Here is a 24563-nt window from a genome sequence, read left to right as displayed (position 1 = left end):
TGGCTGTATCATAGTGCTGGCTGTATCATAGTGCTGGCTGCATCATAGTGCTGGCTGTATCATAGTGCTGGTTGCATCATAGTGGTGGCTGCATCATAGTGGTGGCTGCATCATAGTGCTGGTTGCATCATAGTGCTGGCTGCATCATAGTGCTGGTTGCATCATAGTGCTGGTTGCATCATAGTGCTGGCTGCATCATAGTGCTGGCTGCATCATAGTGCTGGTTGCATCATAGTGCTGGTTGCATCATAGTGCTGACTGCATCATAGTGCTGGTTGCATCATAGTGTCGGTTGCATCATAGTGCTGGCTGTATCATAGTGGTGGCTGCATCATAGTGCTGGCTGCATCATAGTGCTGACTGCATCATAGTGGTGGCTGCATCATAGTGCTGGTTGCATCATAGTGCTGGCTGCATCATAGTGCTGGCTGCATCATAGTGCTGGTTGCATCATAGTGCTGGCTGCATCATAGTGCTGGCTGCATCATAGTGCTGGTTGCATCATAGTGCTGGCTGCATCATAGTGCTGGCTGTATCATAGTGCTGGCTGTATCATAGTGCTGGCTGTATCATAGTGCTGGCTGCATCATAGTGGTGGCTGCATCATAGTGGTGGCTGTATCATAGTGCTGGCTGTATCATAGTGCTGGCTGTATCATAGTGCTGGCTGCATCATAGTGCTGGCTGCATCATCTTCTTCTGCTTTCACCAGACACTTGGAGATGAATTCACCTTTCAGCAGTACAATAACCTAACAAAAAACAAGGTGAAATCTACACTGCCGTTGCTTACCAAGAAGACAGTGAATGTCCCTGAGTGGCCGAGTTACATTTTTTGACTTACGTCTATTTGAAAATCTAGCAATGATCAACAATCAATTTGACAGAGCTTGAAGAATTAAAAAAAATAATAATGGGCAAATGTTGCACAATACTGGTGTAGAAAGCTCTTACTTACCCAGAAAGCCTCACAGCTTTTATTGCTGCCAAAGGTGCTCTACAAAAAGTATTGACTCAGGGATGTGAACACTTAAGTAAATGAGATATTTCTGTTTTTTATTTTCAATAGATTTGCTAAAATGTCTAAAAACATGTTTTTAGCTTTTTCATTATGGGGTGTTGTGTGTAGAGTGGTGAGAATATATATATATTTATTTTTTAAATACATTTGAATTCAGGTTATAACACAACAAAATGTGGAATATGTCAAGGGGGTATATGAATACTTTCTGAAGGCTCTGTATAAAACTTTATCAGAGAGGATTAGAGTATTGCTCTGTCTAAATTCACTCCCTCAACCTTAACCTCATCGGTCTAAAATCTATTACAAATCGAGCATGTACTCAGAAAGATAGGATACTCAGATGTGTGTTGTTATTGTACCCCAACAACATGGATATTTGATCCACTACATTATACCATTGCGCGTGTTGGTATATGTAAAGACACGTTATAATCTACAACAAAAAAATCTTTTTTATTCACAAAATTCAAGATGCGGTCAATTTATCACGTTGACAAATGTACACAGGCAATGTATATAACACACACACACACACACACACACACACACACACACACACACACACACACACACACACACACACACACACACACACACACACACACACACACACACACACACACACACACACACACACACACACACACACACACACACACACACACACACACACACACACACACAAAATGATTGTCAAGTTATTCAAATAATGTATTTGAAAATAGCTGCCATTCAGTATCTGTAACACACTGTATCAGTGAACATTTTAGTCAGGAGTTTCTTCTCAAAGCATCAGTTCAGGCATCCAGGCACCAAGCACACAAAATACCCCTCCGCATTACTCTGTTGAGAAAAGATATATACCATTCAAAAGGTGAAGAAATGTATTATTCCAAAGCAGATTGTGAATGTTCAATCTGTTATAAGGAATGTAAAGCATTTACCACTGCTACCCTGGTGTAGATACCACCACGAGAAATTGCTATCTTTTATGACATCATATCTATCATACAGTTAGAATTCTGGGTAGGATTAGTCCGTTCGCAACTTGACACGCTTGCAGCTCACCTGTAGGTTGTGGTGGCAGATGGGGTGGTGGTGGTGACGGTGGGGCTCGGCCAGGTGGTTGTGAACACACCTCCCAAAGCGGTGCAGGCAGGTGGGGTCTGAGGGGGCACAGGTCTGTGGGCAGGAGGCTGAGGATGGGGGTCTCAAGACCAGACAGCTGGAGCATGACGTGTGCTGGCAGGTACCATGACACTCCTGCTTCTCCAGGGACACTGACCTGCCGCAGGGAGAGACAGTAATTCATACCTGCCTCATATTACCTAAACCATACATTACTATTCATGTCATATAACCTAAACCACATGGGAGGAGGCAAGTGATGAGAACTGAGAGGTAGAGTTGGGGGGGATCAATTCCATTCCAATTCTGACAGATTTTCAATAGAATTGGCCCTAACTTTTGAGAGAATTATTATGTTTCCAGGCCAGGAAAACAGGTAGAAACTCTGAGGGGAGGGAGAGAGGGAGAGAGGGAATGGACTGCGGGTTTGGACTGAGATGTCCCGGTCCAGATATATTCACCCACCTGGCAGAGCACACCTCATTAGGATTGGCCTGACAGTATTCCCAGGTGCATTCTGGGCGACAGGACTCCACATCCAGGGTCTCCAGCACTGCCAAGAAAAAAACTGCTTATGAGACAAAGGACGGTAAACGACGTAAACCATACAACCTAAACCATACAACCTAAACCATACATTACTATTCATCTCATACAACCTAAACCATACAACCTAAACCATACAACCTAAACCATACATTACTATTCATGTCATATAACCTAAACCATACATTACTATTCATGTCATACAACCTAAACCATACAACCTAAACCATACATTACTATTCATGTCATACAACCTAAACCATACATTACTATTCATGTCATACAACCTAAACCATACATTACTATTCATGTCATACAACCTAAACCATATAACCTAAACCATACATTACTATTCATGTCATATAACCTAAACCATACAACCTACACCATACATTACTATTCATGTCATATAACCTAAACCATACAACCTAAACCATACATTACTATTCATGTCATATAACCTAAACCATACATTACTATTCATGTCATATAACCTAAACCATATAACCTAAACCATACATTACTATTCATGTCATATAACCTAAACCATACAACCTACACCATACATTACTATTCATGTCATATAACCTAAACCATACATTACTATTCATGTCATATAACCTAAACCATATAACCTAAACCATACATTACTATTCATGTCATATAACCTAAACCATACAACCTAAACCATACAACCTAAACCATACATTACTATTCATGTCATATAACCTAAACCATATAACCTAAACCATACATTACTATTCATGTCATATAACCTAAACCATACAACCTACACCATACATTACTATTCATGTCATATAACCTAAACCATACAACCTAAACCATACATTACTATTCATGTCATATAACCTAAACCATACATTACTATTCATGTCATATAACCTAAACCATACAACCTAAACCATACATTACTATTCATGTCATATAACCTAAACCATACAACCTAAACCATACATTACTATTCATGTCATATAACCTAAACCATACAACCCAAACCATACAACCTAAACCATACAACCTAAACCATATAACCTAAACCATACAACCTAAACCATACATTACTATTCATGTCATATAACCTAAACCATACAACCTAAACCATACATTACTATTCATGTCATATAACCTAAACCATACAACCTAAACCATACATTACTATTCATGTCATATAACCTAAACCATACATTACTATTCATGTCATATAACCTAAACCATATAACCTAAACCATACATTACTATTCATGTCATATAACCTAAACCATACAACCTAAACCATACAACCTAAACCATACATTACTATTCATGTCATATAACCTAAACCATATAACCTAAACCATACATTACTATTCATGTCATATAACCTAAACCATACAACCTACACCGTACATTACTATTCATGTCATATAACCTAAACCATACAACCTAAACCATACATTACTATTCATGTCATATAACCTAAACCATACATTACTATTCATGTCATACAACTTAAACCATACAACCTAAACCATATAACCTAAACCATACATTACTATTCATAGACTTGTTTCTACTGTATTATTGACTGTATGTTTGTTTTACTCCATGTGTAACTCTGTGTCGTTGTATGTGTCGAACTGCTTTGCTTTATCTTGGCCAGGTCGCAATTGTAAATGAGAACTTGTTCTCAACTAGCCTACCTGGTTAAATAAAGGTGAAATAAAATAAATAAAAATAAATAAATTCATGTCATATAACCTAAACCATACATTACTATTCATGTAAAACTTGTAAAACTACTACTAGTAATAGTGTATAAAACAATGAAGGGGACCACTATGAGCATCCATCCTATATAGAGCTGTCTGTAGTGGTCAGATTTGGCTATTTCTCTGTGATGTCGGATATATTAAATAGGAGAATCTACAACAATTGAATCCTTAACTATACAGACGATAGTAACAGATAGGACCATAAATATCAGCATGAGATTAGACAACAGGTAGGACCATTAATTTCACCATACGTCTAGATAACAGGTGTAATTATGTGTTAACTGTTAACAGGAGAAGGTATCTTTGATTCAAAGGATTCCTTCACCGACACTATCGCATTTCACAGCTCGTAAATAAGAATAGCCTCGTTGGTGCCAATTTCTGGTGCGTACGTCTCCACAGCTCAATTGATTACATCTCAGGTATGGAATGTACGTCGTATCATTTAAAGATTCATTACATGGACGAGCAGCAGACCGTTATTCAGAAGCACAGTTGCAGCGCTTCTCATTCAAAACCAATGAGATTTTATCATGCATCGTGTATCGTAAAGCAGGGGCGCAACTTTGTTTTTAGAAGTTTGGGGGACACATAAATATATATATATATATAATAATTGTTTTTATCCATCCAGTCGGATTAACACTCCAAATAGCCTACCCGACCAATCGGAGGCCTCCCCATTGTTCTAAAGCATCAGCATTGTATCACAATCCAATTACAAAACTGTGGGTGGGGGGCAAAAATCTAATTTCAGACATGTCCCCCCCCTGTCCCTGTCCCCAGTGAAAGTCGCACCCCTGTAGTAAAGTATTAGAATGCCTGCAGTTCTATCATCTGGGTCCAGGGATATTCTCCTCCTTGATTTCGCGACAGTGCACTCCGCTCACAGTGAACATGGTTTTAGTGCTCAACCACTTATAGTGATCAAATTGTCCTGCACTGATGTGATCACCATAAGAGAAGTGCATTGAATAACATGGTGTTGTCCGTCAGTGTATCCTACCTGCTTTACAGATACCTTTACGTTCCTCTACGTCTGGTATTCCCTCAGCAGCCGAGACAGACTCCTGGTAGACACACACCAGCCCCTCGTCACACTTGCCCAGGTAGTCCCAGGTCCCACCACAGCTCTCCCCAGCTGTCCTGGCACAGGCTGGGCAGCAGCCACAGACCCCAGTGGTCAGGCCACCTTTACACTGGAGCTTCAGGGCCCGGCGGTGGGTGCAGTGGATCCTCTCACAGGGCGGACAGTGGAGGGCCTGGAGGGTCTGGGACTGGGCCTCGGATCGGTGTGAGGTCTCTGACCCTGACACCCCCGGTGATACTGCTACTGCTACTACCAACAGCCACATCTGTGTATGACAATGACTGATGATCATTCTGGCGGTGTCGCGTATGAGGTGAGAGGACTTGGTGAGGATCTTTTATGCGGGCGTCATTGGCAACACCTAGGCAGTTTACACCACCTCTCCACCCCCAGTAGCAGCCAATGAATGAAGAGGGGGGGGGGGGGGGTATTACAGTAAGGTTGCTGTGTGTAGTGAATGTGTGTGTATAGTGCGTGTGTGTGTAGTGTGTATAGTGCGTGTGTGTGTAGTGTGTGTAGTGAATGTGTGTGTATAGTGCGTGTGTGTGTAGTGTGTGTAGTGTGTGTTATCCATCAACCCCCTTATCTTTACCATCTCCTTCGTTGTTGTTTGTTCATTCCAAATAAATCTTTCTTTCGCAGTGATTTTTGTAGTAGATTAGCTTGATCCAGGTCTGCTGTACAAGACTCTTACAAAGACCCTTTGTAATACAGGTCACATGACGAAAACCAAATGGGGCAATTCAGTGGGATCAGATAGTGACCTTCTTACAAGGCCAAAAGGACAAGATTAGACATTGGCAGGTTATCTGAACAACCCTCTGTGCTTTCTAGAAGTCTGGAGGCCCCGTAATAAACGTCTAGCGAGTCGTGTGCCTTAAAACGAATATGTACACGACGTCTCTGAGGTCAGACCCTTGACCTGACCCTTGACCTGACATCAATCAACGGGCCGCTCTGCTGCAAGAATTATGAAATATCAACAGCTGAGAACTATTATGGCAGAAACAAGTTAAAGGAAAAGTCTGATGGAGATGAAGTCCCTCACGTCAATGGAATGAAACGGTTTATTAACGTAATGTAGTTAGAAACTCATTCGCCAGACCTCTTCCCATTACGCTCTGTGCACAATTAGCAGATCAACCCACAAAATAACATTACAATTCCTCAGGTATAATTGTAACAATTCATTTTGAAAAAAACAAACAACACTTCAGTCTAATACAATGCTCCTTGTGTCCAATACCAATCCAGAAAATAATGAATATTACAAATCAAATCAAAGTTTATTTGTCACGTCTAATAGACCTTACAGTGAAATGCTGAATACAACAGGTGTAGTAGACCTTACAGTGAAATGCTGAATACAACAGGTGTAGTAGACCTAACAGTGAAATGCTGAATACAACAGGTGTAGTAGACCTAACAGTGAAATGCTGAATACAACAGGTGTAATAGACCTAACAGTGAAATGCTGAATACAACAGGTGTAGTAGACCTTATAGTGAAATGCTGAATACAACAGGTATAGTAGACCTAACAGTGAAATGCTGAATACAACAGGTGTAGTAGACCTAACAGTGAAATGCTGAATACAACAGGTGTAGTAGACCTAACAGTGAAATGCTGAATACAACAGGTGTAGTAGACATTACAGGTGTAGTAGACATTACAGGTGTAGTAGACCTTACAGTGAAATGCCGAATAAAACTGGTGTAGTAGACCTTACAGTGAAATGCTGAATACAACAGGTGTAGTAGACCTAACAGTGAAATGCTGAGTACAACAGGTGTAATAGACCTCACAGTGAAATGCAGAATACAACAGGTGTAGTAGACCTCACAATGAAATGCTGAATACAACAGGTGTAGTAGACCTCACAGTGAAATGCTGAATACAACAGGTGTAGTAGACCTTACAGTGAAATGCTGAATACAACAGGTGTAGTAGACCTTACAGTGAAATGCTGAATACAACAGGTGTAGTAGACCTTACAGTGAAATGCCGAATACAACAGGTGTAGTAGACCTTACAGTGAAATGCTGAATACAACAGGTGTAGTAGACCTTACAGTGAAATGCCGAATACAACAGGTGTAGTAGACCTTACAGTGAAATGCTGAATACAACAGGTGTAGTAGACCTCACAGTGAAATGCTGAATACAACAGGTGTAGTAGAACTTACAGTGAAATGCCGAATACAACAGGTGTAGTAGACCTCACAGTGAAATGCTGAATACAACAGGTGTAGTAGACCTCACAGTGAAATGCTGAATACAACAGGTGTAGTAGACCTTACAGTGAAATGCCGAATACAACAGGTGTAGTAGACCTTACAGTGAAATGCCGAATACAACAGGTGTAGTAGACCTAACAGTGAAATGCTGAATACAACAGGTGTAGGAGACCTAACAGTGAAATGCTGAATACAACAGGTGTAGTAGACCTCACAGTGAAATGCTGAATACAACAGGTGTAGTAGACCTCACAGTGAAATGCTGAATACAACAGGTGTAGTAGACCTCACAGTGAAATGCTGAATACAACAGGTGTAGTAGACCTCACAGTGAAATGCTGAATACAACAGGTGTAGTAGACCTCACAGTGAAATGCTGAATACAACAGGTGTAGTAGACCTTACAGTGAAATGCTGAATACAACAGGTGTAGTAGACCTTACAGTGAAATGCTGAATACAACAGGTGTAGTAGACCTTACAGTGAAATGCTGAATACAACAGGTGTAGTAGACCTCACAGTAAAATGCTGAATACAACAGGTGTAGTAGACCTCACAGTGAAATGCTGAATACAACAGGTGTAGTAGACCTCACAGTGAAATGCTGAATACAACAGGTGTAGTAGACCTTACAGTGAAATGCTGAATACAACAGATGTAGTAGACCTCACAGTGAAATGCTGAATACAACAGGTGTAGTAGACCTTACAGTGAAATGCTGAATACAACAGGTGTAGTAGACCTCACAGTGAAATGCTGAATACAACAGGTGTAGTAGACCTCACAGTGAAATGCCGAATACAACAGGTGTAGTAGACCTCACAGTGAAATGCTGAATACAACAGGTGTAGTAGACCTCACAGTGAAATGCTGAATACAACAGGTGTAGGAGACCTAACAGTGAAATGCCGAATACAACAGGTGTAGTAGACCTAACAGTGAAATGCTGAATACAACAGGTGTAGGAGACCTAACAGTGAAATGCCGAATACAACAGGTGTAGTAGACCTAACAGTGAAATGCTGAATACAACAGGTGTAGTAGACATTACAGGTGTAGTAGACCTAACAGTGAAATGCTGAATACAACTGGTGTAGTAGACCTAACAGTGAAATGCTGAATATAACAGGTGTAGTAGACCTCACAGTGAAATGCTGAATACAACAGGTGTAGTAGACCTCACAGTGAAATGCTGAATACAACAGGTGTAGTAGACCTCACAGTGAAATGCTGAATACAACAGGTGTAGTAGACCTTACAGTGAAATGCTGAATACAACAGGTGTAGTAGACCTTACAGTGAAATGCTGAATACAACAGGTGTAGTAGACCTTACAGTGAAATGCCGAATACAACAGGTGTAGTAGACCTTACAGTGAAATGCTGAATACAACAGGTGTAGTAGACCTCACAGTGAAATGCTGAATACAACAGGTGTAGTAGAACTTACAGTGAAATGCTGAATACAACAGGTGTAGTAGACCTCACAGTGAAATGCTGAATACAACAGGTGTAGTAGACCTTACAGTGAAATGCTGAATACAACAGGTGTAGTAGACCTTACAGTGAAATGCTGAATACAACAGGTGTAGTAGACCTTACAGTGAAATGCTGAATACAACAGGTGTAGTAGACCTTACAGTGAAATGCTGAATACAACAGGTGTAGTAGACCTTACAGTGAAATGCTGAATACAACAGGTGTAGTAGACCTCACAGTGAAATGCTGAATACAACAGGTGTAGTAGAACTTACAGTGAAATGCTGAATACAACAGGTGTAGTAGACCTCACAGTGAAATGCTGAATACAACAGGTGTAGTAGACCTCACAGTGAAATGCTGAATACAACAGGTGTAGTAGACCTTACAGTGAAATGCCGAATACAACAGGTGTAGTAGACCTTACAGTGAAATGCCGAATACAACAGGTGTAGTAGACCTAACAGTGAAATGCTGAATACAACAGGTGTAGGAGACCTAACAGTGAAATGCCGAATACAACAGGTGTAGTAGACCTAACAGTGAAATGCTGAATACAACAGGTGTAGGAGACCTAACAGTGAAATGCCGAATACAACAGGTGTAGTAGACCTAACAGTGAAATGCTGAATACAACAGGTGTAGTAGACCTCACAGTGAAATGCTGAATACAACTGGTGTAGTAGACCTAACAGTGAAATGCTGAATATAACAGGTGTAGTAGACCTCACAGTGAAATGCTGAATACAACAGGTGTAGTAGACCTCACAGTGAAATGCTGAATACAACAGGTGTAGTAGACCTTACAGTGAAATGCTGAATACAACAGGTGTAGTAGACCTTACAGTGAAATGCTGAATACAACAGGTGTAGTAGACCTTACAGTGAAATGCTGAATACAACAGGTGTAGTAGACCTCACAGTAAAATGCTGAATACAACAGGTGTAGTAGACCTCACAGTGAAATGCTGAATACAACAGGTGTAGTAGACCTTACAGTGAAATGCTGAATACAACAGATGTAGTAGACCTCACAGTGAAATGCTGAATACAACAGGTGTAGTAGACCTTACAGTGAAATGCTGAATACAACAGGTGTAGTAGACCTCACAGTGAAATGCTGAATACAACAGGTGTAGTAGACCTCACAGTGAAATGCCGAATACAACAGGTGTAGTAGACCTCACAGTGAAATGCTGAATACAACAGGTGTAGTAGACCTCACAGTGAAATGCTGAATACAACAGGTGTAGTAGACCTTACAGTGAAATGCCGAATACAACAGGTGTAGTAGACCTTACAGTGAAATGCCGAATACAACAGGTGTAGTAGACCTAACAGTGAAATGCTGAATACAACAGGTGTAGGAGACCTAACAGTGAAATGCCGAATACAACAGGTGTAGTAGACCTAACAGTGAAATGCTGAATACAACAGGTGTAGGAGACCTAACAGTGAAATGCCGAATACAACAGGTGTAGTAGACCTAACAGTGAAATGCTGAATACAACAGGTGTAGTAGACATTACAGGTGTAGTAGACCTAACAGTGAAATGCTGAATACAACTGGTGTAGTAGACCTAACAGTGAAAATGCTGAATATAACAGGTGTAGTAGACCTCACAGTGAAATGCTGAATACAACAGGTGTAGTAGACCTCACAGTGAAATGCTGAATACAACAGGTGTAGTAGACCTCACAGTGAAATGCTGAATACAACAGGTGTAGTAGACCTTACAGTGAAATGCTGAATACAACAGGTGTAGTAGACCTTACAGTGAAATGCTGAATACAACAGGTGTAGTAGACCTTACAGTGAAATGCCGAATACAACAGGTGTAGTAGACCTTACAGTGAAATGCTGAATACAACAGGTGTAGTAGACCTCACAGTGAAATGCTGAATACAACAGGTGTAGTAGAACTTACAGTGAAATGCTGAATACAACAGGTGTAGTAGACCTCACAGTGAAATGCTGAATACAACAGGTGTAGTAGACCTTACAGTGAAATGCCGAATACAACAGGTGTAGTAGACCTTACAGTGAAATGCTGAATACAACAGGTGTAGTAGACCTTACAGTGAAATGCTGAATACAACAGGTGTAGTAGACCTTACAGTGAAATGCTGAATACAACAGGTGTAGTAGACCTCACAGTGAAATGCTGAATACAACAGGTGTAGTAGAACTTACAGTGAAATGCTGAATACAACAGGTGTAGTAGACCTCACAGTGAAATGCTGAATACAACAGGTGTAGTAGACCTCACAGTGAAATGCTGAATACAACAGGTGTAGTAGACCTTACAGTGAAATGCTGAATACAACAGGTGTAGTAGACCTTACAGTGAAATGCTGAATACAACAGGTGTAGTAGACCTTACAGTGAAATGCTGAATACAACAGGTGTAGTAGACCTTACAGTGAAATGCTGAATACAACAGGTGTAGTAGACCTCACAGTGAAATGCTGAATACAACAGGTGTAGTAGAACTTACAGTGAAATGCTGAATACAACAGGTGTAGTAGACCTCACAGTGAAATGCTGAATACAACAGGTGTAGTAGACCTCACAGTGAAATGCTGAATACAACAGGTGTAGTAGACCTTACAGTGAAATGCTGAATACAACAGGTGTAGTAGACCTTACAGTGAAATGCCTGAATACAACAGGTGTAGTAGACCTAACAGTGAAATGCTGAATACAACAGGTGTAGGAGACCTAACAGTGAAATGCTGAATACAACAGGTGTAGTAGACCTCACAGTGAAATGCTGAATACAACAGGTGTAGTAGACCTCACAGTGAAATGCTGAATACAACAGGTGTAGTAGACCTCACAGTGAAATGCTGAATACAACAGGTGTAGTAGACCTCACAGTGAAATGCTGAATACAACAGGTGTAGTAGACCTCACAGTGAAATGCTGAATACAACAGGTGTAGTAGACCTTACAGTGAAATGCTGAATACAACAGGTGTAGTAGACCTTACAGTGAAATGCTGAATACAACAGGTGTAGTAGACCTTACAGTGAAATGCTGAATACAACAGGTGTAGTAGACCTCACAGTAAAATGCTGAATACAACAGGTGTAGTAGACCTCACAGTGAAATGCTGAATACAACAGGTGTAGTAGACCTCACAGTGAAATGCTGAATACAACAGGTGTAGTAGACCTTACAGTGAAATGCTGAATACAACAGATGTAGTAGACCTCACAGTGAAATGCTGAATACAACAGGTGTAGTAGACCTTACAGTGAAATGCTGAATACAACAGGTGTAGTAGACCTCACAGTGAAATGCTGAATACAACAGGTGTAGTAGACCTCACAGTGAAATGCCGGATACAACAGGTGTAGTAGACCTCACAGTGAAATGCTGAATACAACAGGTGTAGTAGACCTCACAGTGAAATGCTGAATACAACAGGTGTAGTAGACCTTACAGTGAAATGCCGAATACAACAGGTGTAGTAGACCTTACAGTGAAATGCTGAATACAACAGGTGTAGTAGACCTAACAGTGAAATGCTGAATACAACAGGTGTAGGAGACCTAACAGTGAAATGCCGAATACAACAGGTGTAGTAGACCTAACAGTGAAATGCTGAATACAACAGGTGTAGAGACCTAACAGTGAAATGCTGAATACAACAGGTGTAGTAGACCTAACAGTGAAATGCTGAATACAACAGGTGTAGTAGACATTACAGGTGTAGTAGACCTAACAGTGAAATGCTGAATACAACTGGTGTAGTAGACCTAACAGTGAAATGCTGAATATAACAGGTGTAGTAGACCTCACAGTGAAATGCTGAATACAACAGGTGTAGTAGACCTCACAGTGAAATGCTGAATACAACAGGTGTAGTAGACCTCACAGTGAAATGCTGAATACAACAGGTGTAGTAGACCTTACAGTGAAATGCTGAATACAACAGGTGTAGTAGACCTTACAGTGAAATGCTGAATACAACAGGTGTAGTAGACCTTACAGTGAAATGCTGAATACAACAGGTGTAGTAGACCTTACAGTGAAATGCTGAATACAACAGGTGTAGTAGACCTCACAGTGAAATGCTGAATACAACAGGTGTAGTAGAACTTACAGTGAAATGCTGAATACAACAGGTGTAGTAGACCTCACAGTGAAATGCTGAATACAACAGGTGTAGTAGACCTTACAGTGAAATGCTGAATACAACAGGTGTAGTAGACCTTACAGTGAAATGCTGAATACAACAGGTGTAGTAGACCTTACAGTGAAATGCCGAATACAACAGGTGTAGTAGACCTTACAGTGAAATGCTGAATACAACAGGTGTAGTAGACCTCACAGTGAAATGCTGAATACAACAGGTGTAGTAGAACTTACAGTGAAATGCCGAATACAACAGGTGTAGTAGACCTCACAGTGAAATGCTGAATACAACAGGTGTAGTAGACCTCACAGTGAAATGCTGAATACAACAGGTGTAGTAGACCTTACAGTGAAATGCCGAATACAACAGGTGTAGTAGACCTTATAGTGAAATGCCGAATACAACAGGTGTAGTAGACCTAACAGTGAAATGCTGAATACAACAGGTGTAGGAGACCTAACAGTGAAATGCCGAATACAACAGGTGTAGTAGACCTAACAGTGAAATGCTGAATACAACAGGTGTAGGAGACCTAACAGTGAAATGCCGAATACAACAGGTGTAGTAGACCTAACAGTGAAATGCTGAATACAACAGGTGTAGTAGACCTCACAGTGAAATGCTGAATACAACTGGTGTAGTAGACCTAACAGTGAAATGCTGAATATAACAGGTGTAGTAGACCTCACAGTGAAATGCTGAATACAACAGGTGTAGTAGACCTCACAGTGAAATGCTGAATACAACAGGTGTAGTAGACCTTACAGTGAAATGCTGAATACAACAGGTGTAGTAGACCTTACAGTGAAATGCTGAATACAACAGGTGTAGTAGACCTTACAGTGAAATGCTGAATACAACAGGTGTAGTAGACCTCACAGTAAAATGCTGAATACAACAGGTGTAGTAGACCTCACAGTGAAATGCTGAATACAACAGGTGTAGTAGACCTCACAGTGAAATGCTGAATACAACAGGTGTAGTAGACCTTACAGTGAAATGCTGAATACAACAGATGTAGTAGACCTCACAGTGAAATGCTGAATACAACAGGTGTAGTAGACCTTACAGTGAAATGCTGAATACAACAGGTGTAGTAGACCTCACAGTGAAATGCTGAATACAACAGGTGTAGTAGACCTCACAGTGAAATGCTGAATACAACAGGTGTAGTAGACCTTACAGTGAAATGCTGAATACAACAGGTGTAGTAGACCTAACAGTGAAATGCTGAATACAACAGGTGTAGGAGACCTAACAGTGAAATGCCGAATACAACAGGTGTAGTAGACCTAACAGTGAAATGCTGAATACAACAGGTGTAGGAGACCTAACAGTGAAATGCCTGAATACAACAGGTGTAGTAGACCTAACAGTGAAATGCTGAATACAACAGGTGTAGTAGACATTACAGGTGTAGTAGACCTAACAGTGAAATGCTGAATACAACTGGTGTAGTAGACCTAACAGTGAAATGCTGAATATAACAGGTGTAGTAGACCTCACAGTGAAATGCTGAATACAACAGGTGTAGTAGACCTCACAGTGAAATGCTGAATACAACAGGTGTAGTAGACCTCACAGTGAAATGCTGAATACAACAGGTGTAGTAGACCTTACAGTGAAATGCTGAATACAACAGGTGTAGTAGACCTTACAGTGAAATGCTGAATACAACAGGTGTAGTAGACCTTACAGTGAAATGCTGAATACAACAGGTGTAGTAGACCTTACAGTGAAATGCTGAATACAACAGGTGTAGTAGACCTCACAGTGAAATGCTGAATACAACAGGTGTAGTAGAACTTACAGTGAAATGCTGAATACAACAGGTGTAGTAGACCTCACAGTGAAATGCTGAATACAACAGGTGTAGTAGACCTTACAGTGAAATGCCGAATACAACAGGTGTAGTAGACCTTACAGTGAAATGCTGAATACAACAGGTGTAGTAGACCTTACAGTGAAATGCAGAATACAACAGGTGTAGTAGACCTTACAGTGAAATGCTGAATACAACAGGTGTAGTAGACCTCACAGTGAAATGCTGAATACAACAGGTGTAGTAGAACTTACAGTGAAATGCCGAATACAACAGGTGTAGTAGACCTCACAGTGAAATGCTGAATACAACAGGTGTAGTAGACCTCACAGTGAAATGCTGAATACAACAGGTGTAGTAGACCTTACAGTGAAATGCCGAATACAACAGGTGTAGTAGACCTTACAGTGAAATGCCGAATACAACAGGTGTAGTAGACCTAACAGTGAAATGCTGAATACAACAGGTGTAGGAGACCTAACAGTGAAATGCCGAATACAACAGGTGTAGGAGACCTAACAGTGAAATGCTGAATACAACAGGTGTAGGAGACCTAACAGTGAAATGCCGAATACAACAGGTGTAGTAGACCTAACAGTGAAATGCTGAATACAACAGGTGTAGTAGACCTCACAGTGAAATGCTGAATACAACTGGTGTAGTAGACCTAACAGTGAAATGCTGAATATAACAGGTGTAGTAGACCTCACAGTGAAATGCTGAATACAACAGGTGTAGTAGACCTCACAGTGAAATGCTGAATACAACAGGTGTAGTAGACCTCACAGTGAAATGCGGAATACAACAGGTGTAGTAGACCTTATAGTGAAATGCCGAATACAACAGGTGTAGTAGACCTTACAGTGAAATGCTGAATACAACAGGTGTAGTAGACCTTACAGTGAAATGCCGAATACAACAGGTGTAGTAGACCTTACAGTGAAATGCTGAATACAACAGGTGTAGTAGACCTCACAGTGAAATGCTGAATACAACAGGTGTAGTAGAACTTACAGTGAAATGCCGAATACAACAGGTGTAGTAGACCTAACAGTGAAATGCTGAATACAACAGGTGTAGTAGACCTCACAGTGAAATGCTGAATACAACTGGTGTAGTAGACCTAACAGTGAAATGCTGAATATAACAGGTGTAGTAGACCTCACAGTGAAATGCTGAATAAAACAGGTGTAGTAGACCTCACAGTGAAATGCTGAATACAACAGGTGTAGTAGACCTTACAGTGAAATGCTGAATACAACAGGTGTAGTAGACCTCACAGTGAAATGCTGAATACAACAGGTGTAGTAGAACTTACAGTGAAATGCTGAATACAACAGGTGTAGTAGACCTCACAGTGAAATGCTGAATACAACAGGTGTAGTAGACCTCACAGTGAAATGCTGAATACAACAGGTGTAGTAGACCTTACAGTGAAATGCTGAATACAACAGGTGTAGTAGACCTTACAGTGAAATGCTGAATACAACAGGTGTAGTAGACCTCACAGTGAAATGCTGAATACAACAGGTGTAGTAGACCTCACAGTGAAATGCTGAATACAACAGGTGTAGTAGACCTCACAGTGAAATGCTGAATACAACAGGTGTAGTAGACCTTACAGTGAAATGCTGAATACAACAGGTGTAGTAGACCTTACAGTGAAATGCTGAATACAACAGGTGTAGTAGACCTTACAGTGAAATGCTGAATACAACAGGTGTAGTAGACCTCACAGTGAAATGCTGAATAAAACAGGTGTAGTAGACCTCACAGTGAAATGCTGAATACAACAGGTGTAGTAGACCTTACAGTGAAATGCTGAATACAACAGGTGTAGTAGACCTTACAGTGAAATGCTGAATACAACAGGTGTAGTAGACCTTACAGTGAAATGCTGAATACAACAGGTGTAGTAGACCTTACAGTGAAATGCTGAATACAACAGGTGTAGTAGACCTCACAGTGAAATGCTGAATACAACAGGTGTAGTAGAACTTACAGTGAAATGCTGAATACAACAGGTGTAGTAGACCTCACAGTGAAATGCTGAATACAACAGGTGTAGTAGACCTCACAGTGAAATGCTGAATACAACAGGTGTAGTAGACCTTACAGTGAAATGCTGAATACAACAGGTGTAGTAGACCTTACAGTGAAATGCTGAATACAACAGGTGTAGTAGACCTTACAGTGAAATGCTGAATACAACAGGTGTAGTAGACCTCACAGTGAAATGCTGAATAAAACAGGTGTAGTAGACCTCACAGTGAAATGCTGAATACAACAGGTGTAGTAGACCTTACAGTGAAATGCTGAATACAACAGGTGTAGTAGACCTTACAGTGAAATGCTGAATACAACAGGTGTAGTAGACCTTACAGTGAAATGCTGAATACAACAGGTGTAGTAGACCTTACAGTGAAATGCTGAATACAACAGGTGTAGTAGACCTCACAGTGAAATGCTGAATACAACAGGTGTAGTAGAACTTACAGTGAAATGCTGAATACAACAGGTGTAGTAGACCTCACAGTGAAATGCTGAATACAACAGGTGTAGTAGACCTCACAGTGAAATGCTGAATACAACAGGTGTAGTAGACCTTACAGTGAAATGCTGAATACAACAGGTGTAGTAGACCTTACAGTGAAATGCTGAATACAACAGGTGTAGTAGACCTCACAGTAAAATGCTGAATACAACAGGTGTAGTAGACCTCACAGTGAAATGCTGAATACAACAGGTGTAGTAGACCTCACAGTGAAATGCTGAATACAACAGGTGTAGTAGACCTCACAGTGAAATGCTGAATACAACAGGTGTAGTAGACCTTACAGTGAAATGCTGAATACAACAGGTGTAGTAGACCTCACAGTGAAATGCTGAATACAACAGGTGTAGTAGACCTTACAGTGAAATGCTGAATACAACAGGTGTAGTAGACCTCACAGTGAAATGCTGAATACAACAGGTGTAGTAGACCTCACAGTGAAATGCTGAATACAACAGGTGTAGTAGACCTCACAGTGAAATGCTGAATACAACAGGTGTAGTAGACCTCACAGTGAAATGCTGAATACAACAGGTGTAGTAGACCTTACAGTGAAATGCTGAATACAACAGGTGTAGTAGACCTTACAGTGAAATGCTGAATACAACAGGTGTAGTAGACCTAACAGTGAAATGCTGAATACAACAGGTGTAGTAGACCTAACAGTGAAATGCTGAATACAACAGGTGTAGTAGACCTAACAGTGAAATGCTGAATACAACAGGTGTAGGAGACCTAACAGTGAAATGCTGAATACAACAGGTGTAGTAGACCTAACAGTGAAATGCTGAATACAACAGGTGTAGTAGACCTCACAGTGAAATGCTGAATACAACAGGTGTAGTAGACCTAACAGTGAAATGCTGAATATAACAGGTGTAGTAGACCTCACAGTGAAATGCTGAATACAACAGGTGTAGTAGACCTCACAGTGAAATGCTGAATACAACAGGTGTAGTAGACCTCACAGTGAAATGCTGAATACAACAGGTGTAGTAGACCTTACAGTGAAATGCTGAATACAACAGGTGTAGTAGACCTTACAGTGAAATGCTGAATACAACAGGTGTAGTAGACCTTACAGTGAAATGCTGAATACAACAGATGTAGTAGACCTCACAGTGAAATGCTGAATACAACAGGTGTAGTAGACCTTACAGTGAAATGCTGAATACAACAGGTGTAGTAGACCTCACAGTGAAATGCTGAATACAACAGGTGTAGTAGACCTCACAGTGAAATGCTGAATACAACAGGTGTAGTAGACCTCACAGTGAAATGCTGAATACAACAGGTGTAGTAGACCTCACAGTGAAATGCTGAATACAACAGGTGTAGTAGACAGTGAAATGCTGAATACAACAGGTGTAGTAGACCTAACAGTGAAATGCTGAATACAACAGGTGTAGTAGACCTAACAGTGAAATACTGAATACAACAGGTGTAGTAGACCTTACAGTGAAATGCTGAATACAACAGGTGTAGTAGACCTTACAGTGAAATGCTGAATACAACAGGTGTAGTAGACCTTACAGTGAAATGCTGAATACAACAGGTGTAGTAGACCTTACAGTGAAATGCTGAATACAACAGGTGTAGTAGACCTCACAGTGAAATGCTGAATACAACAGGTGTAGTAGACCTCACAGTGAAATGCTGAATACAACAGGTGTAGTAGACCTTACAGTGAAATGCTGAATACAACAGGTGTAGTAGACCTTACAGTGAAATGCTGAATACAACAGGTGTAGTAGACCTTACAGTGAAATGCTGAATACAACAGGTGTAGTAGACCTTACAGTGAAATGCTGAATACAACAGGTGTAGTAGACCTTACAGTGAAATGCTGAATACAACAGGTGTAGTAGACCTTACAGTGAAATGCTGAATACAACAGGTGTAGTAGACCTCACAGTGAAATGCTGAATACAACAGGTGTAGTAGACCTTACAGTGAAATGCTGAATACAACAGGTGTAGTAGACCTCACAGTGAAATGCTGAATACAACAGGTGTAGTAGACCTTACAGTGAAATGCTGAATACAACAGGTGTAGTAGACCTTACAGTGAAATGCTGAATACAACAGGTGTAGTAGACCTTACAGTGAAATGCCGAATACAACAGGTGTAGTAGACCTTACAGTGAAATGCTGAATACAACAGGTGTAGTAGACCTCACAGTGAAATGCTGAATACAACAGGTGTAGTAGAACTTACAGTGAAATGCTGAATACAACAGGTGTAGTAGACCTCACAGTGAAATGCTGAATACAACAGGTGTAGTAGACCTCACAGTGAAATGCTGAATACAACAGGTGTAGTAGACCTTACAGTGAAATGCTGAATACAACAGGTGTAGTAGACCTTACAGTGAAATGCTGAATACAACAGGTGTAGTAGACCTAACAGTGAAATGCTGAATACAACAGGTGTAGGAGACCTAACAGTGAAATGCTGAATACAACAGGTGTAGTAGACCTAACAGTGAAATGCTGAATACAACAGGTGTAGGAGACCTAACAGTGAAATGCTGAATACAACAGGTGTAGTAGACCTAACAGTGAAATGCTGAATACAACAGGTGTAGTAGACCTCACAGTGAAATGCTGAATACAACTGGTGTAGTAGACCTAACAGTGAAATGCTGAATACAACAGGTGTAGTAGACCTCACAGTGAAATGCTGAATACAACAGGTGTAGTAGACCTAACAGTGAAATGCTGAATACAACAGGTGTAGTAGACCTAACAGTGAAATGCTGAATACAACAGGTGTAGTAGACCTCACAGTGAAATGCTGAATACAACAGGTGTAGTAGACCTCACAGTGAAATGCTGAATACAACAGGTGTAGTAGACCTCACAGTGAAATGCTGAATACAACAGGTGTAGTAGACCTTACAGTGAAATGCTGAATACAACAGGTGTAGTAGACCTTACAGTGAAATGCTGAATACAACAGGTGTAGTAGACCTTACAGTGAAATGCTGAATACAACAGGTGTAGTAGACCTTACAGTGAAATGCTGAATACAACAGGTGTAGTAGACCTCACAGTGAAATGCTGAATACAACAGGTGTAGTAGACTTACAGTGAAATGCTGAATACAACAGGTGTAGTAGACCTCACAGTGAAATGCTGAATACAACAGGTGTAGTAGACCTCACAGTGAAATGCTGAATACAACAGGTGTAGTAGACCTTACAGTGAAATGCTGAATACAACAGGTGTAGTAGACCTTACAGTGAAATGCTGAATACAACAGGTGTAGTAGACCTTACAGTGAAATGCTGAATACAACAGGTGTAGTAGACCTCACAGTAAAATGCTGAATACAACAGGTGTAGTAGACCTCACAGTGAAATGCTGAATACAACAGGTGTAGTAGACCTCACAGTGAAATGCTGAATACAACAGGTGTAGTAGACCTTACAGTGAAATGCTGAATACAACAGGTGTAGTAGACCTCACAGTGAAATGCTGAATACAACAGGTGTAGTAGACCTTACAGTGAAATGCTGAATACAACAGGTGTAGTAGACCTCACAGTGAAATGCTGAATACAACAGGTGTAGTAGACCTCACAGTGAAATGCTGAATACAACAGGTGTAGTAGACATCACAGTGAAATGCTGAATACAACAGGTGTAGTAGACCTTACAGTGAAATGCTGAATACAACAGGTGTAGTAGACCTCACAGTGAAATGCTGAATACAACAGGTGTAGTAGACCTCACAGTGAAATGCTGAATACAACAGGTGTAGTAGACCTTACAGTGAAATGCTGAATACAACAGGTGTAGTAGACCTTACAGTGAAATGCCTGAATACAACAGGTGTAGTAGACCTAACAGTGAAATGCTGAATACAACAGGTGTAGGAGACCTAACAGTGAAATGCTGAATACAACAGGTGTAGTAGACCTAACAGTGAAATGCTGAATACAACAGGTGTAGGAGACCTAACAGTGAAATGCCGAATACAACAGGTGTAGTAGACCTAACAGTGAAATGCTGAATACAACAGGTGTAGTAGACCTCACAGTGAAATGCTGAATACAACTGGTGTAGTAGACCTAACAGTGAAATGCTGAATATAACAGGTGTAGTAGACCTCACAGTGAAATGCTGAATACAACAGGTGTAGTAGACCTCACAGTGAAATGCTGAATACAACAGGTGTAGTAGACCTCACAGTGAAATGCTGAATACAACAGGTGTAGTAGACCTTACAGTGAAATGCTGAATACAACAGGTGTAGTAGACCTTACAGTGAAATGCTGAATACAACAGGTGTAGTAGACCTTACAGTGAAATGCCGAATACAACAGGTGTAGTAGACCTTACAGTGAAATGCTGAATACAACAGGTGTAGTAGACCTCACAGTGAAATGCTGAATACAACAGGTGTAGTAGAACTTACAGTGAAATGCTGAATACAACAGGTGTAGTAGACCTCACAGTGAAATGCTGAATACAACAGGTGTAGTAGACCTTACAGTGAAATGCTGAATACAACAGGTGTAGTAGACCTTACAGTGAAATGCTGAATACAACAGGTGTAGTAGACCTTACAGTGAAATGCTGAATACAACAGGTGTAGTAGACCTAACAGTGAAATGCTGAATACAACAGGTGTAGTAGACCTCACAGTGAAATGCTGAATACAACAGGTGTAGTAGAACTTACAGTGAAATGCTGAATACAACAGGTGTAGTAGACCTCACAGTGAAATGCTGAATACAACAGGTGTAGTAGACCTTACAGTGAAATGCTGAATACAACAGGTGTAGTAGACCTTACAGTGAAATGCTGAATACAACAGGTGTAGTAGACCTTACAGTGAAATGCTGAATACAACAGGTGTAGTAGACCTTACAGTGAAATGCTGAATACAACAGGTGTAGTAGACCTCACAGTGAAATGCTGAATACAACAGGTGTAGTAGACTTACAGTGAAATGCCGAATACAACAGGTGTAGTAGACCTCACAGTGAAATGCTGAATACAACAGGTGTAGTAGACCTCACAGTGAAATGCTGAATACAACAGGTGTAGTAGACCTTACAGTGAAATGCCGAATACAACAGGTGTAGTAGACCTTACAGTGAAATGCCGAATACAACAGGTGTAGTAGACCTAACAGTGAAATGCTGAATACAACAGGTGTAGGTAGACCTAACAGTGAAATGCCGAATACAACAGGTGTAGTAGACCTAACAGTGAAATGCTGAATACAACAGGTGTAGGAGACCTAACAGTGAAATGCCGAATACAACAGGTGTAGTAGACCTAACAGTGAAATGCTGAATACAACAGGTGTAGTAGACCTCACAGTGAAATGCTGAATACAACCGGTGTAGTAGACCTAACAGTGAAATGCTGAATATAACAGGTGTAGTAGACCTCACAGTGAAATGCTGAATACAACTGGTGTAGTAGACCTAACAGTGAAATGCTGAATACAACTGGTGTAGTAGACCTAACAGTGAAATGCTGAATATAACAGGTGTAGTAGACCTCACAGTGAAATGCTGAATACAACAGGTGTAGTAGACCTCACAGTGAAATGCTGAATACAACAGGTGTAGTAGACCTCACAGTGAAATGCTGAATACAACAGGTGTAGTAGACCTTACAGTGAAATGCTGAATACAACAGGTGTAGTAGACCTTACAGTGAAATGCTGAATACAACAGGTGTAGTAGACCTTACAGTGAAATGCCGAATACAACAGGTGTAGTAGACCTTACAGTGAAATGCTGAATACAACAGGTGTAGTAGACCTCACAGTGAAATGCTGAATACAACAGGTGTAGTAGAACTTACAGTGAAATGCTGAATACAACAGGTGTAGTAGACCTCACAGTGAAATGCTGAATACAACAGGTGTAGTAGACCTCACAGTGAAATGCTGAATACAACAGGTGTAGTAGACCTTACAGTGAAATGCTGAATACAACAGGTGTAGTAGACCTTACAGTGAAATGCTGAATACAACAGGTGTAGTAGACCTTACAGTGAAATGCTGAATACAACAGGTGTAGTAGACCTCACAGTAAAATGCTGAATACAACAGGTGTAGTAGACCTCACAGTGAAATGCTGAATACAACAGGTGTAGTAGACCTCACAGTGAAATGCTGAATACAACAGGTGTAGTAGACCTTACAGTGAAATGCTGAATACAACAGGTGTAGTAGACCTCACAGTGAAATGCTGAATACAACAGGTGTAGTAGACCTTACAGTGAAATGCTGAATACAACAGGTGTAGTAGACCTCACAGTGAAATGCTGAATACAACAGGTGTAGTAGACCTCACAGTGAAATGCTGAATATAACAGGTGTAGTAGACATCACAGTGAAATGCTGAATACAACAGGTGTAGTAGAACTTACAGTGAAATGCCGAATACAACAGGTGTAGTAGACCTCACAGTGAAATGCTGAATACAACAGGTGTAGTAGACCTCACAGTGAAATGCTGAATACAACAGGTGTAGTAGACCTTACAGTGAAATGCTGAATACAACAGGTGTAGTAGACCTTACAGTGAAATGCTGAATACAACAGGTGTAGTAGACCTAACAGTGAAATGCTGAATACAACAGGTGTAGTAGACCTAACAGTGAAATGCTGAATACAACAGGTGTAGTAGACCTAACAGTGAAATGCTGAATACAACAGGTGTAGGAGACCTAACAGTGAAATGCTGAATACAACAGGTGTAGTAGACCTAACAGTGAAATGCTGAATACAACAGGTGTAG

The 24563-nt window shown here is 40.6% G+C and overlaps 1 protein-coding gene across 1 annotated transcript; it reads right to left on the bottom strand.

Annotated features, from left to right (window-relative positions):
- Positions 1-1456: 1456 nt before the first annotated feature.
- Positions 1457-5951, bottom strand: si:ch73-330k17.3 (IGFBP domain-containing protein). Its single transcript, XM_029647213.2, has 4 exons — positions 5478-5951; positions 2616-2703; positions 2091-2307; positions 1457-1865 (listed from the first exon to the last, which is right to left on the bottom strand). Exons 1-4 carry the CDS (start codon positions 5851-5853, stop codon positions 1815-1817), a joined length of 732 nt encoding a protein of 243 aa, XP_029503073.1. The 5' UTR covers positions 5854-5951; the 3' UTR covers positions 1457-1814.
- Between the last annotated feature and the right edge of the window lie 18612 nt (positions 5952-24563).

Source organism: Oncorhynchus nerka, linkage group LG17 (genome assembly GCF_034236695.1).
Source record: "Oncorhynchus nerka isolate Pitt River linkage group LG17, Oner_Uvic_2.0, whole genome shotgun sequence".
Classification (NCBI taxonomy): domain Eukaryota; kingdom Metazoa; phylum Chordata; class Actinopteri; order Salmoniformes; family Salmonidae; genus Oncorhynchus; species Oncorhynchus nerka.
Note: the sequence above shows the minus strand (reverse complement) of the source record. Positions and strands in the feature narration are given on the sequence as shown.